The sequence below is a fragment of the Oncorhynchus clarkii genome, unplaced genomic scaffold (genome assembly GCF_045791955.1).
Source record: "Oncorhynchus clarkii lewisi isolate Uvic-CL-2024 unplaced genomic scaffold, UVic_Ocla_1.0 unplaced_contig_1468_pilon_pilon, whole genome shotgun sequence".
Lineage (NCBI taxonomy): Eukaryota > Metazoa > Chordata > Actinopteri > Salmoniformes > Salmonidae > Oncorhynchus > Oncorhynchus clarkii.
This window is the reverse complement of record NW_027257944.1, coordinates 367775-383903: the sequence shown is the minus strand read 5'-3', so window position 1 is coordinate 383903 and position 16129 is coordinate 367775. Positions and strand designations below refer to the sequence as shown.

Here is a 16129-nt window from a genome sequence, read left to right as displayed (position 1 = left end):
GGTGAACGGAAAGGCTCTGGAGCAACTTGCCGACTCTGCCTGGCCGGATACCCTCTCTCCACTGGGATTCTCTGCCTCTAACCCTATTACAGGGGCTGAGTCACTGGCTTACTGGTGCTCTTTCATGCCGTCCCTAGGAGGGGTGCGTCACTTGAGTGGGTTGAGTCAATGACGTGATCTTCCTGTCTGGGTTGGCGTCCCTCCCCTTGGGTTGTGCCGTGGCTGAGATCTTTGTGGGCTATTCTCGGCCTTGCCTCAGGATGGTAAGTTGGTGGTTGAAGATATCCCTCTAGTGCTGTGCTTTGGAAAACTGGGTGGGGTTATATTCTTCCTGTTTGGCCCTGTCCGGAGGTATCATCGGATGGGGCCACAGTGTCTCCTGACCCCTCCTGTCTCAACCTCCAATATTTATGCTGCAGTAGTTTGTGTCGGGGGGCTAGGGTCAGTTTGTTATATCTGGAGTACTTCTCCTGTCTTATCCAGTGTCCTGTGTGAATTTAAGTATGCTCTCTCTAATTCTGTCTTTCTTTCTCTCTCTTTTTTTCTTTCTCTCTTGGAGGACCTGAGCCCTAAGACCATGCCTCAGGACTACCTGGCATGATGACTCCTTACCTGGCCGTGCTGCTGCTCCAGTTTAAACTGTCTGTGGCTATGGAACCCTGACCTGTTTACAGGACGTGCTACCTGTCCCAGACCTGCTGTTTTCAACTCTCTAGAGACAGCAGGAGCGGTAGAGATACTCGTAATGATCGCCTATTAAAAGCCAACTGACAGTTACTCCTGAAGTGCTGACTGGCTGCACCCTCAACAACTACTGTGATTATTATTATTATTTGACCATGCTGGTCATTTATGAGCAGGACTCTGCTGACCCCTCCTGTCTCAGCCTCCAGTATTTATGCTGCAGTAGTTTATGTGTCGGGGGGCTAGGGTCAGTTTGTTATATCTGGAGTACTTCTCCTGTCCTATTCGGTGTCCTGTGTGAATCTAAGTGTGCGTTCTCTAATTCTCTCCTTCTCTCTTTCTCTCTCTCGGAGGACCTGAGCCCTAGGACCATGCCCCAGGACTACCTGACTCCTTGCTGTCCCCAGTCCACCTGGCTGTGCTGCTGCTCCAGTTTCAACTGTTCTGCCTTATTATTATTCGACCATGCTGGTCATTTATGAACATTTGAACATCTTGCCATGTTCTGTTATAATCTCCACCCGGCACAGCCAGAAGAGGACTGGCCAACCCTCATAGGCTGGTTCCTCTCTAGGTTTCTTTCTAGGGTTTGGCCTTTCTAGGGAGTTTTTCCTAGCCACCGTGCTTCTACACCTGCATTGCTTGCTGTTTGGGGTTTTAGGCTGGGTTTCTGTACAGCACTTTGAGATATCAGCTGATGTAAGAAGGGCTTTATAAATACATTTGATTTTTGAAATTTTATTTGATTGTGTCGATGGAGACAATATATTACCACGGGAACCTGAGGAGACTTAATTAGCAGGAATTGGATTGTATCGTTGTGGTTCCCGTAGGTTGATGAGTATTATGAGTGACCCGGCCTATAGAGTGCCCACCAAGGGCTCTAACATCCATGGGAATGGAGAGGGGTTGAGTGGGGATGTTCAGCTCAGACACCAGGGTAGCGTCCATAAAACTCTTATCGGCCCCAGAGTCGATGAGTATCTGGAGAGATTTTGACTGGTTCCCCCACAGCATGAAAAGGGTTGTGAGTAAGTTCTCTGACTCTTCGTATGTATGTATCGCCGTTCGGCTGGCCCTGCCTAGTTGCATCAGCTCGGGAAGAAGAGATGAATCGGCAGACTTTGGATACTCTCGGTAGGAACTCGGTAACGGAACCGTCGGGAACTTTCCTGGGAGGCGAAACAGATGGGTGTGTCAGGTGAACTGTTTAGTCCACCCGTTTTAGTGAACCAAAAGTATTTGGATATGTGTATTAAAGTAATCAAACATTTAGTATTTGATCTTTGAATCTACAAACCGGTTGGATACATTTGCTGTTTGTTTTGGTTTCAGTTTATTTTGTGCCCAACAGAAAGGAATGGTAAATAATGTATTGTCTCATTTTGGAGTCACTTCTATTGTAAATAAGAATATATTATGTTTCTGAACACTTCTACATTAATGTAGATGCTACCATGGTTACAGATAGTCCTGAATAATGATGAGTGAGAAAATTACAGAGACATAAATATCATAACCTCCAAAGAAATGCAAATGCTATGGTGATTGGTTAGCATGTCTTGGTATATTAAATGGTATATTAAATGCTAAACTCTCCCTGTTATTGTAATGGTGAGAGGTTAGCATGTCTTGGGGGTATGATATAAAATACTAACCCCTCCATGTTATTGTAATGGTGAGAGGTTAGCATGCTATGATATTGGTGCCTCTAACTTTTTTAAAACTTTCTCACTCATCATTATTCACGTTTCACTTTAACCTCATTCAAAGTACAGAGTCAAAACAACAACTAATGTGTCACTGTCCCAAAACTTTTGGATCACACTTTTTCCTAAATGTCTGGTTTGTCTGTTTCAAGTGACTTGCGTTTTGTCTTTTCATTCCAGGCTGAATGTGGGTGTGGCAGTGAAACTGTCCAGACTGGTTATGAGGATAGAGAGAGGTGCTACTTCACTGACTGTCCCAGAACTCTCCTTGGTCCTAAAGAGCAGCCAGACACCAGAGAGAGTGTTATCCAGGGCTCTGAGTAATGTGGTGTCCCTTCTGAGACTCTGGAAGGTTCAGTGTCTGGACCTGACTGACCTCTGGATCCAGGGTCACTCTCTCATTGCACTGCTGTGTCACCAGGGACCTCTCTCTCTTAGGTCAGTCTGAAGTTGATATTTTTTTTAAAGTAGAAATAGTAACTTCATTCATGTGTTTTTCTTCATATTTCTGACAGCCTGTATGTTCCAACCTCCTAGACTAAACTCAGAAACTTTGCAGCAGCTGACTGTAGTTGTGTATGAAGCTCAGGACAAGGAGTTGACTCAGTGGTTCCTAGAGAAGGTTGGTGGAGACCTGACCTCCTGCAGGATGGACTGGGAAGTGCTTCTCTCTCTGCTGCAGCATTCAACCCACAACATCACTGTGGACCTCAGGAAGAACAGGCTTCTAGAGAAGAACATCTCAGATCTTCTCCCCTTTCTGGGAAGGGTTACTCTCAAGAGGTGGTTGAACTTCTTTCTCTGTTCAGACTTTCTAGAAATAATAAAATAACTTTCTATCCAGTGACATGTTGTTCTGAGTTTTCCTCTGTAATATCATTAGGGTTTTATTCAAGAGGTGGGAGATCTTGATTCAATATTTATAGTCTTTAATTATTAATGTTCTATCCAGTCAGTTGTTACTATGTGAGTTATCCTTTATAAAACCTTGACATAACCACAACAATCCTTTCTCCATGTTTGTTCAGGTCCAGTTCCAGCTTTGTAAAGTCCACCATCAGACAGATCTATGACAGAGCCAGTGAATGTGTGTCCAGTTTGTTGAGTTCTTCAGACCATTGGATCAACCTGAACAGCAAAGAGCTGGACAGAGTGGACTGTACCGCTCTGTGTTTTACCCTGCAGCACAGCCACCAAGTCAAAGTCAACCTGCTGTGGACCTCCATACCACCGGGGGAGATAGAGAGCATCCTGCCTCTTCTGGACAGAGTCTCCCAACTCAGGTTTAGTTGGCACTCTTTGACCCTGCTAGAATGGATATAACTATGAGGCTTTCCACTTCCTGATTTGATTTAACCTCTAATTTCACCTCTAAACCTAACCTTAGTGTAACGTACTAACCTTAAAACCTCTTAGGGATCCCCTACGGCTAGAATCCCGTTAACGGGATCGATTTGACAACATCCTGTAAATTGCGGAGTGCGAAATTCAAAAAAAACACTTAACTTCATAATTTTAAACCTTCGTGACATGTGTCTTACATCATTTAAAATATACACTTCTTGTTAATCCAGCCGCTGTGTCAGATTTCAAATAGGCTTTACAGCGAAAATTCTGACGACACACAAAATCAATACAAGCAGAGCCGCCACGAAAGTCAGAAATAGCGATAAAATGTATCACTTACCTTTGAAGATCTTCAGCTGGTTGCAATCATACGATTCCCAGAAACATCACAAATGGTCCTTTTGTTCGATAAAGTCCTTCTTTATATCCAAAAGAAGTCTGTTTAGCTGGCGCGCTTAACTCAGTAATCAACCGGTTTCTCTCGTTGAAAAATGCAGACAAAGAAGTTCTAAAAGCTACCAGCAAACTTCGTTGAAACAAGTCAAACAACGTGTCTATATCACCCTCAGGTTGTCTAAAATGTAAATAAATTATCATATTTCATACGGAAAGGTGTAGCGGATGCTCTAACTGGTGGCAGTGAAGTCAGTTAGCAGCAATTAGCAGTTTAATATAAATCAAAATATGGGCACAAAAACCTGACGTGCACCAGAATGAACGTGCAACAAGCACTACATAAAGCAATCACACACAATGACATAAAACAGAGGAATAAATACAGTGTGATTGGGAATGTAAACCAGGTGTGCAGGGAAAAAGACAAAACAAATGGATAATAAAAAAATGGAGCGGCGAAAGCCGATGACGTTGACGCCGAACGCTGCCTGAACAAGGAGAGGAGTTGACTTTGGTGGCCCTTGACGCGTGACTCCAGCAGCACGCTCACACCGGCCTCGGGGATAACCCGGAGGGCGAGGCGCAGGGAGATCCGGCCGATGACGATGGATCTCCCGTAGAAGTTCAGGGTCCAACACATCTGCCACCAGCACCCAGCACCTCTCCTCTGGACCCCTCCCACTCCACGAGGTACTAAAGGCCCCTCACCCGACGCCTCGAATCCAGGATAGAACGGACAGAGTACGCCGGAGCCCCATGGATGTCCAGATGGGGTGGAGGAACCTCCCACACCTCAAACTCCTGGAGCGGGCCAGCCACCACCGGCCTGAGGAGAGACACATGGAACGAGGGGTTAATACAGTAATCGGGGGGAAGATGTAACCTATAACAAACCACGTTCACACTCCTAAGGACTTTAAATGGCCCCACAAACCGCGGACCCAGCTTCCGGCAGGGCAGGCGGAGGGGCAGATTTCGGGTCAAGAGCCAGACCCGGTCCCACGGTGTGACCACCGGGGCCTCACTGCGGTGACGTGACCATGGGCGGCTTCCCCTGTCTCCTCTGCTCGTCTGAACCAATCGTCCACCTCGGGAGCCTCGGTCTGACTCTGATGCCACGGTGCCAGAACCGGCTGGTACCCCAATACACATTGAAAGGGGGAGAGGTTAGTGGAGGAGTGGCGGAGCGAGTTCTGCGCCATCTCTGCCCAGGGCACAAACGCCACCCACTCCCCCTGACCGGTCCTGGCAATAGGACCGCATGAACCTGCCCACATCCTGGTTCACTCTTTCCACCTGCCCATTACTCTCAGGGTGAAAACCTGAGGTGAGACTAATCGAGACCCCCAGACGTTCCATGAACGCCCTCCAGACTCTCGAAGTGAACTGGGGACCTCGATCAGACGTTATATCCTCAGGCACCCGTAGTGCCGGAAGACGTTTGTAAACAGGGCCTCCACAGTCTGTAGAGCCGTAGGTATCCCGGGCAGAGGGAGGAGATGACAGGACTTAGAGAAACGATCCACAACGACCAGGATCATGGTGGTTCCCTGTGAGGGAGGAAGATCCGTCAAAAAATCCACAGATGTGACCAAGGCTGTTGTGGAATGGGTAAGGGATGTAGCTTACCTCTGGGCAGGTGTCTAGGAGCCTTACACTGGGCAAAGTGTAGGAGCCTTACACTGCCAAGCAGCAGGAAACAAAAACCCTCACATCCTTTGCCAAGGTGGGCCACCAGTACTTCCCAGTTAGACAGCGCACCATCCGACCGATCCCTGGATGACCAGAGATGGGTGACTTGTGGGCCCAGATCAACTGGTCCCGGACAGCAGACGGAACGTACAGACGCCCGACGGGACACTGGGGGGGAGCGGGCTCTGTACGCAATGCCTGCTCAATGTCCACGTCCAGCTCCCAGATGACCGGCACAACCAAGCAGGAAGCCTGGAGTATGGGAGTCTGATTTATGGACCGCTCCTCTGCGTCATACAGTCGGGACAGTGCGTCTGCCTTAACATTCTGGGAACCTGGTCTGTAGGACAGGGTAAAGAACATGGCCCACCTTGCCTGATGAGGATTCAGTCTCCTCGCTGCCCGGATGTACTCCAGGTTGCGGTGGTCAGTCCAGATGAGGAAAGGGTGTTTAGCCCCCTCAAGCCAATGTCTCCATGCCTTCAAAGCTTTAACTACAGCACACAACTCCGGGTCCCCCACATCATAGTTTCGCTCCGCCGGGCTGAGCTTCTTCGAGAAGAAAGCACAGGGGCAGAGCTTCGATGGCATGCCCGAATGCTGAGAGAGCACTCCTCCTATCCCAGGCTCAGACGCGTTGATCTCCACTATGAACTCCAAAGAGGGATCCGGATGGGCCAGCATGGAAGCCGAGGTAAACAGAGCCCGTAGTTGCCCAAAAGCTCTGTCCGCCTCAACCGAACACTGCAGCCGTACATGACCCCCCTTCGGTAGTGAGGTAATGGGAGCAGCCACCTGGCCAAAATCCTGGATAAATCTCCAGTAGTAATTGGCAAACACTAAACATCGATGCACCTCCTTTACCGTGTTGGGAGTCGGCTAATTACGCACGGTTGAAATGCGGTCCCTTAGGAAGTAGACTGCTTGCTGAAAGAACAGGCATTTCTCAGCCTTGACAGACAGGTCATGCTCCAATGGTCGTCCAAGTACCCTGCACACCAAGGACACATGCTCGGCACGTGTAGCGGAGTATATTAGAATGTCATCGATATACACCACTACACCCTGCCCGTGCAGGTCCCTGTCTCGTCTACAAAGGATTTGAAGACTGATGGAGCAGTCATCAACCCATACGGCATGACGAGGTACCCATAATGCCCTGAGGTGGTACTAAATGCCGTCTTCCACTCGTCTCCCTCCTGGATACGCACCAGGTTGTACACGCTCCTGAGATCCAGTTTAGTGAAAAAGTGCGCCCCGTGCATTGACTCAATCGCCATGGTAACTGTAACTGTATCTCACAGTGATTTTGAGACCTCGATAATCAATGCACGGACGCAGACCTCCATCCATAAACTGGAGGAGAAGGGTGAAGTGGGGGACCAAATATACCAGACGCAGGGATTCAGATACATACATATTTTTACAATTACAGGTTGTAACAGATCTGACAAACTTTCTAATCTCGAAAGAATATGTACAGTGGAGAGAACAAGTAGTTGATACACTGCCGATTTTATAGATTTTCCTACTTACAAAGCATGTAGAGGTCTGTAATCTTTATCATAAGTACACTTCAACTGTGAGAGACGGAATCTAAAACAAAAATCCAGAAAATCACATTGTATGATTTTTAAATAATGAATTTGCATTTTATTGCATGACATAAGTATTGATAAGTATTCATAAGTATTTGATCACCAACTAGTAAGAATTCCAGCTCTCACAGACCTGTTAGTTTATCTTTAAGAAACCCTCCTGTTCTCCACTCATTACCTGTATTAACTGAACCTGTTTGAACTCGTTACCTGCATAAAAGACACCTGTCCACACACTCAATCAAACAGACTCCAACTTCTCCTCAATGGCCAAGACCAGAGAGCTGTGTAAGGACATCAGGGATACAATTATAGACCTGCACAAGGCTGGGATGGGCTACAGGACAGTAGGCAAGCAGCTTGATGAGAAGGCAACAACTGTTGGCGCAATTATTAGAAAATTGAAGAAGTTCAAGATGACGGTCAATCACCCTCGGTCTTGGGCTCCATGCAAGATCTCACCTCGTGGGGTATCAATGATCATGAGTGAGGGATGAGGGTGAGGGATCAGCCCAGAACTACACGGCAGGACCTGGTCAATGACCTGAAGAGAGCTGGGACCACGTTCTCAAAGAAAACCATTAGTAACACACTACGCCGTCATCGGTTGAAATCCTGCAGCGCACGCAAGGTCACCTTGCTCAAGCCAGTGCATGTCCAGGCCCGTCTGAAGTTTGCCAATGACCATCTGGATGATCCAGAGGAGGAATGGGAGAAGGTCATGTGGTCTGATGAGACAAGAATAGAGCTTTTTGGTCTAAACTCCACTCGCCGTGTTTGGAGGAAGAAGAAGGATGAGTAGAATCCCAAGAACACCATCTCAACCGTGAAGCATGGAGGTGGAAACATCATTCTTTGGGGATGCTTTTCTGCAAAGGGGACAGGACGACTGCACCGTATTGTGGGGAGGATGGATGGGGCCATGTATTGCGAGATCTTGGCCAGCAACCTCCTTCCCTCAGTAAGAGCATTGAAGATGGGTCGTGGCTGGGTCTTCCAGCATGACAACGACCTGAAACACACAGCCAGGGCAACTAAGGAGTGGCTCCGTAAGAAGCATTTCAAGTTCCTGGAGTGGCCTAGCCAGTCGCCAGACCTGAACCCAATAGAAAATCTTTGGAGGGAGCTGAAAGTCCATATTGCCCAGCGACAGCCCCCTGAAACCTGAAGGATCTGGGGAAGGTCTGTATGGAGGAGTAGGCCAAAATCCCAGGTATAATGTGTGCAAACCTGGTCAAGAACTACAGGAAACATATGATATCTGTAATTGCAAACAAAGGTTTCTGTACCAAATATTAAGTTCTGCTTTTCTGATGTATCAAATACTTATGTCATGCAATAAAATGAAAATTAATTACTTAAAAATCACACGCTTTGTAAGTAGGAAAACCTGCAAAATCGTCAGTGTATCAAATACTTGTTCTGTTCTGTCTCCATAACCACCGTCTCCGCTTGCTTGGATACATGGGACTCCTGGGAAGAGCAGCGTCTACCAGGAGATCTATCGCACAATCGCCCCGTCGATGGAGTGGTAATTGAGTCGCCATCTCTTTACAGAAGGCGAGAGCCAAATCGGCATATTCGGGGGGAATGCGCACAGTGGAGATCTGATCTGGACTTTCCACTGTGGTAGCACCAACGGAAACCACTACACACCTCCCCGATCACTCTCGCGACCACCCTGTGAAGCCCTCTGTTGCCATGAAATGATGGGGTCATGACGAGCTATCCAGGGATTGCCCAGTACCACAGGAAACACAGGAGAGTCAATGAGAAAGGGACTGATTCTCTCCTCGTGCCTTCCCTGCGTCACCTAGGCCAGGGAGATAGTAGCTAGTAGCTTCCCTGATCTGCCCGGACTCCAATGATCGACTATCCAGAGCGTGTACTGGGACAGGTCTAACCACAGGAATAACAATAATAAGGACGAGTGCTGATAAAATTCCCAGCCGTGCCTGAATTGACGAGCGCCTAATGCGGCAAAAAAAATCAGGAAATCAAACAGGTACAAACAGTTGGTTAACAGAGGACTCTGGATGAGAGTGGTGCAGACTCACCTGGGGTGACGCCAAAGTGCCCTGCCTGCTGCCTCGACTCCCAAAGGGACCAACCCGGCACCTCTGCGGCCACAGATGGTGCACGTGAAGGCCCCTCCTCCAGCTCCTCCAGCCTCCCTATGCGCAGCCCCTCCCAGTTCCACCGAAGCGGTGGTGTTGGAAAGATGGAACCAACAGAGCCCTCTCTGGACGTCCGTGGGTGTCCAGCAGGTTATCCAACCGGATGGACAGATCCACCAGTTGGTCAAAGGTGATGCTGGCATCCCTGCAGGCCAACTCTCGTCTGACGTCCTCGCGCAGGCTGCATCGGTAATGGTCGATAAGGGCCCTGTCGTTCCATCCTGCTCCGGCAGCTAAGGTCTGGAATTCCAGGGCTCCGTCTCAGGTCGAAGCCGCTCTTCGAAGTGGTCCAACGCCGCGACTCCCCACACTCCAGAGCTCTCCCCGAGAGACATGAGACGAGTACTTCCCGAGGGAGCTGGGTGAATGGTGGCCAGGTACAGGTCCAGTTGTAATATGAACCCCTGGCACCGGTCTGCCGTCCCATCATACTCCCTGGGAAGGGAGAGATGCATGCCACTGGAACTGGATCCAGGAGGTAACGCCGGTTGCGTTGGTCGAGGCGCAGCGGATATGGCACCAAGATGTTGGATCAGTGTGATTGGGAATGTAAACCAGGTGTGCAGGGAAAAAGACAAAACAAATGGATAATAGAAAAATGGAGCAGAGATGGCTAGTAAGCCGGTGATATCGACCGCCAAACGGCGCCCGAACAAGGAGAGGTTCTTCGGTGGAAGTCGTGACAAAAGGACTGTGTTCAATATGAACGCCAAATTAGCGCGTCTCCTCCATTGCGCACAAAACCACTGATGTGACCCTTACAGTCATCACACTGTAAGTCAAAATTCCTATTCATTTTTCAAAATAATAGCCACAAAACCTTGAATAATGACAGTTGACAATTAGTGAAAGCTATATCAATTGGTGGACGGACATAGGAGATTTCTAAAGCTTTACAAAATAAAAGCCTGTGATTTAATGTTAATTTTTTCTGGTCGGATTTTCTTCAGATTTTCGCCTGCCATATCAGTTCTGATATACCCACAGACATTATTTTAACAGTTTTGGAAACTGTAGAGTGTTTTCTATCCAAATCCACCAATTGTATGCATATCCTAGCTTCTGAGTCTGAGAAACAGGAATCTTACTTTGGGCACGCCAGCTCTCCAAACTTCCGTATACTGCCCCCTAGCCCGAAGAGGTTTACCTCAGCTAGGGGTGGAATTGAAGGCATTCGCCTGGGAGTTGACCAGACTAACAGAGTTGTATTGTCTTTATCAGTGCTTTAATGTGTGGTGTTGTGTAAATAAGTCTCTCTCTCTCTCTGTAGTGTTGACAGGAGGTTACTGCTGAGTTTCCTCCAGTGCTGTGCTGCCTCTCAGTTCCAGCAGGGGGGACCATCATCACTACCAACAGCAGTATGGCTGCTCAGGTCTCTGCACTTCAGGCTGGACTTCTCCTGCTCCTCCTCTGTGGACCTGTCAGTTCAGGACCAGGAGAAGGCTCTGTGTCTGACCACTGACCACTGCAGGGCCATCCACTCTGTTCTGAAGCAGAACCAACACGGCACCCAGCTGGTTCAGAACCAGGTCCAGCTCATCCTAAGAGACTGTGAGGTGGAGGACAGAGCACTGAGGGAGCTGCTTCCCATCCTGCATATTGTCAAGCTGAGGTTAGACACACAAAGGCAAACATTTGACCAACTAATTTATCAGTAGGAGTTAAACCTACTCTGTGTCATAATGTTGCCTCTCCTTCTTGTCCTCTCAGTCCCAGCAAAGCTCTGCTACTTCAGCTGCTGGACCTTGTGTGTGAGGGGATTGAAGAGGGGCTGCTGAGGCACGCAGAGTCCCTATGCAGAGCCCTGGATGGGGAGCTGGACCTCAGTGAGACCAGGCTGGACCTGAAGGCCTGTGGATCTCTGGCCCTGGTTCTGGAACACTCAGAGGGTCTGTCAAAACTGGACCTCAGCCACTGTCAACTCACAGACCACCAGCTACAGCCCCTGATCACACACCTGCATAAAGTACAAGTCCTCGAGTGAGTGGCTTTCACTGTGTGTGTGTGTGTGTGTGTGTGTGTGTGTGTGTGTGTGGACGTGTTTAACTATACTTTTGGGGACCAACTGGGGACATTTTGTTGATCCCCACAAGGTCAAATGCTATTTCTAGGGGGTTTAGGATTAAGGTTAGAATTAGTATTAGGGTTAAAATTAGGTAGAGGATTTGGATCTATGGTTAGGTTTAGGATCTAGGTTTAAGTTTTTAATTAAGGTACGGGTTAGGGTCTGAATTGTATGTACCCACAAGGTTATTTGTACAAGACTGTGTGTCTATCACTACATGATAAATGTCCGATCTCTCTCTCCCTGGCTCTCCCTCTCTCTGTGTGTCTCTCTCTCGCTCTCTTGCTCTGTCCCTCTTTCTCTCTTTCTCTCTCTCTCTCTCTCTCTCTCTCTCTCTCTCTCTCTCTCTCTCTCTCTCTCTCTCTCTCTCTCTCTCTCTCTCTCTCTCTGTGTGTGTGTCTATCACTACATGATAAATGTCCGATCTCTCTCTCCCTGGCTCTCTCTCTCTCTCTCTCTCTCTCTCTCTCTCTCTGTTGTAGCCTGAGCCACAATGACATCACTGATGCTCTGACTGACAGAATACTCCAACTGGTCTCTACCAACACTTCAATACACACCATACGGTAAGGGTGTGTGTGACAGTGAGCAGAGCATGTCTGTGTGAGATCATATGGGTGTGTATGTTGCTGGGGGCAACTATTAGAGGATAATAATAACATTAAAATAATAATGGTTTTTTTTGTCTCTACAGACTCTTCAACAACAGAATCAGGAACAGAACCGCTTTCCTGACAGACGAGAGGTTTGAGATCTGATTAAACATCAGGTCTTCGCCCAGGAAGAGGAAGAGATGGCTGTTAGGTCTTGGTCCAGGAAGAGGAAGAGATGGCTGTTAGGTCTTGGTCCAGGAAGAGGAACAGATGGCTGTCAGGTCTTGGTCCAGGAAGAGGAAGATATGGCTGTTAGGTATTGGTCCAGGAAGAGGAAGAGATGGCTATTAGGTATTGGTCCAGGAAGAGGAAGAGATGGCTGTTAGGTCTTAGTCCAAATCAAAATAAAATGTTATTGGTCACATACACATGGTTACCAGATGTTATTGGTCACATACACATGGTTACCAGATGTTATTGGTTACATACACATGGTTAGCAGATGTTATTGGTCACATACACATGGTTAGCAGATGTTATTGGTCACATACACATGGTTAGCAGATGTTATTGGTTACATACACATGGTTACCAGATGTTATTGGTTAATACACATGGTTAGCAGATGTTATTGGTTAATACACATGGTTACCAGATGTTGTTGGTCACATACACGTGGTTAGCAGATGTTAATGGTCACATACACATGGTTACCAGATGTTATTGGTTACATACACATGGTTAGCAGATGTTATTGGTCTCACATACACATGGTTAGCAGATGTTATTGTGAGTGTAGCGAAATGCTTATGCTTCTAGATCTGACAGTGCATCAGTATCTAACAGGTAATATCTAACAATTCCACAACGAAACCTAATATCTAACAAATTCCACAACAAAACCTAATACACACAGTCTTATAAACGAATGGGATAAGAATATATAAGTATACAATATATGGATGAGCAGTGACAGAGCGGCTAAGATGCAATAGATAGTAAAGAATATATAGTAATATATTATTTTAAATAGATAGTGAAAGATACAGTATATGAGATGAGTAATGTGAGATTTGTAAACATTCTTAAAGTGGCATTATTAAAGTGACTTCTGTTCCATTTATTAAAGAGGCCAATGATATCAAGTCTGTAGGTAGGCAGGAGCCTCTTGTGCTAGTGGTGGCTGTTTAACAATCTGATGGCCCTGAGACAGGAGCTGTTTTTCAATTTCTCTGTCCCAGCTTTGATGCACCTGTACTGACCTCGCGTTCTTGATGATAGCAGGGTGAACAGGCAGTGGCTCGGGTGGGTATTGTCCTTGATGATCCCTTTTGCCTTCTTGTGACATCGGGTGGTGTAGGTGTCCTGGAGGGCAGGAAGTTGCCCCCGGTGATGCGTTGTGCAGACCGCACCACCCTCTGGAGAGCACTGCGGTTGCAGGCGGTGCAGCCTGACAGGATGCTCTCAATTGTGCACCTGTAAAAGTTAGTGAGGGTTTTCGGTGACAAGATAATTTTTTTCAGCCTCCTGAGGTTGAAACATACAGTGGGAGATATTAAAAGGTGATTCAAGTAATGCAGTAAAATGGTTCAGAATGTTTTAATGTTGGTTGCTTTAAGGTACGATGCTTGTAGACTGTGTTGGTTAGGTTTAACTTGTTGGTACTACCCATCCCGGGTCCGGGATCGTTGTCATCGACTGACACTAATTAGCATAACGCAACGGACATAAATATTAATAGAAAACGTTGGTTATAATCAATCCTCAAGGTGTTTTTCAAATATCGATTTGATAATATATATATATATATATATATATATATATATATATATATATATATATATATATAATATATATATATAATATATCTAAAAATGACGTTGTGTGTTGGAAGAGAGCTTTTTTCCTGAACCAGACAGGCTATACAAATGGATATTTTGGGCATACATGGACGGATTTAATCGGGAAAAAGACCAATTTGTGATGTTTATGGGACATATAGGAGTGCCAACAAAGAATATCATCAAAGGTAATGAATGTTTTATATTTTATTTCTGCGTTTTTGTGTAGTGCCGGCTACGCTAATTATTTTGTTTACGTCCCCTTCAGGTATATTGGGGTGTTGCATGCTATCAGATAATAGCTTCTCATGCTTTTGCCGAAAAGCATTTTAAAAATCTGACTTGTTGGCTAGATTCACAACGAGTGTAGCTTTAATTCAATACCCTGCATGTGTGTTTTAATGAACGTTTGAGTTTTAACGAGTACATTTAGCATTTAGCGTAGCGCATTTGCATTTCCAGGTGCCTACTTGAGACGTCTGCGTCTCAAGTAGGATCAAGAGGTTAAGGTACGATGCTTGTACTACCCATCCCGGGTCCGGGAGCATTGTCATCAATTGACACTAATTAACATAATGCAACGGACATAAATATTACTAGAAAATGTTGGTTATAATCCTCAAGGTGTTTTTCAAATATCTATTCGATAATATATCAACCGGGACTGGTGGCTTCTTAGTAGGAAAGAGAGAAACAATGGCCGCATTTGTCCTTTACGCACAAACACTCTGCGAGACTTCAGCTGACCACTGACGCAATGTTGACGTTCAGGCTCATTTTTCTAAATAAAAGCCTGAAACAATTAGGGAAGCCATAGAAAAAGGAATCTGGTTGATACCTCATTCACTGCTCAATAGAAAGCAGAGCTTCTAAATAAGAGTCCCTTCCGGATTGGATTTTTCTCCGGCTTTCGCCTGCAATATCAGTTCTGTTATACTCACAGACAATAATTTGACAGTTTTGGAAACTTTAGAGTGTTTTCTATCCTAATCTGTCAATTATATGCATATTCTAGCATCTTGTCCTGACAAAATAGCCCGTTTACTTCGGGAACGTTATTTTTCCAAAAATTAAAATAGTGCCCCCTAGTTACAAGAGGTTAAAGGACAAGGCCTTAGGGTCTGTAGGATGTTGGTAATGACATGTTATAATGATGAAATGGTCTAATGTTAAAATGTTAAAAAATGTTGAATGTTTAGGAAGTAATGGGAAGAAAAGGTTAGAGTGGGATTATAATTGAGTAGGGAATGTTAATGTTTAGAAATAAATGTTTTAAAAGTTAATGGAGTGTACTCCATATTGATAATGGAGTGTACTAAGGGTGCTGGCTTGCTTTGGGAATCCCCCGGTCAGAGCAGCCAGGAGGAGGCATCCTGTCAAGACGTCCTGCCTATGTGAGGAAAGATGGGGGATAGTGGGTGCTGAAAGAGCACCTTTTGAGTGATGGCCGCATTAGGTGTTAACCACTGAGCGTATCTTTCGAGGATGTTAGCCACAATGAGTTAACAGAAAGGAAGATGGAGGGTATAAATGAGGCATGATTTTGGAGAAGGGTACAACTCTCTATTAGCTAGAAGAACCTGCTGGAAGAAGATTCTTGCTGTATTATTATACTCATATCTTATTTATTTATTTATATTATATTTTTATTAATTATTATTTTTTTATTATTTATTATTTATATTTACTACTGGGGGATATAGGCTGGTCTACTGGGGGATATAGGCTAGTCTACTGGAGGATATAGGCTGGTCTACAAGGGGATATAGGGGGATATAGGCTGGTCTACAAGGGGATAAAGGAGAATATAGGCTGGTCTACTTAACTTTACCTCATTGATGTGTGTTAAAGTAGCTGGTAGAGTTTTTAGACGCCAACTGAGGGACTGAGGGGGGAGACAATAAACAGTGTATAAAGTTGTAGAAGGTAAGAACCTGTTTTTCTATGTATTACTGTGCTTCTCATAAAGTTGTAAAATACAAAAAAATATTTTATTGTCACACCCCAAAAAAGGGTATAGTTAAGGG

General features: G+C 45.9%; 1 protein-coding gene across 1 annotated transcript; it reads left to right on the top strand.

Annotated features, from left to right (window-relative positions):
• The first annotated feature begins 1793 nt into the window (after window positions 1-1793).
• LOC139394148 (uncharacterized) lies at window positions 1794-12773 on the top strand. The gene is made up of 8 exons (XM_071142184.1): window positions 1794-1885; window positions 2574-2831; window positions 2931-3176; window positions 3422-3676; window positions 10874-11215; window positions 11314-11583; window positions 12151-12234; window positions 12363-12773. The coding sequence occupies exons 1-8, from the start codon at window positions 1794-1796 to the stop codon at window positions 12424-12426; spliced, it is 1611 nt and encodes a 536-aa protein (XP_070998285.1). The 3' UTR covers window positions 12427-12773.
• Window positions 12774-16129: the final 3356 nt, after the last annotated feature.

Bases quoted from the DNA above. Each gene is read 5' to 3' on its own strand.
- LOC139394148 (XM_071142184.1), top strand. From the start codon at position 1,794: ATGAATCGGCAGACTTTGGATACTCTCGGTAGGAACTCGGTAACGGAA. The intron at 11,216-11,313 runs GTTAGACACACA...TTGTCCTCTCAG, and splicing joins CTGCATATTGTCAAGCTGAG to TCCCAGCAAAGCTCTGCTAC. The intron at 12,235-12,362 runs GTAAGGGTGTGT...TTGTCTCTACAG, and splicing joins ACTTCAATACACACCATACG to ACTCTTCAACAACAGAATCA.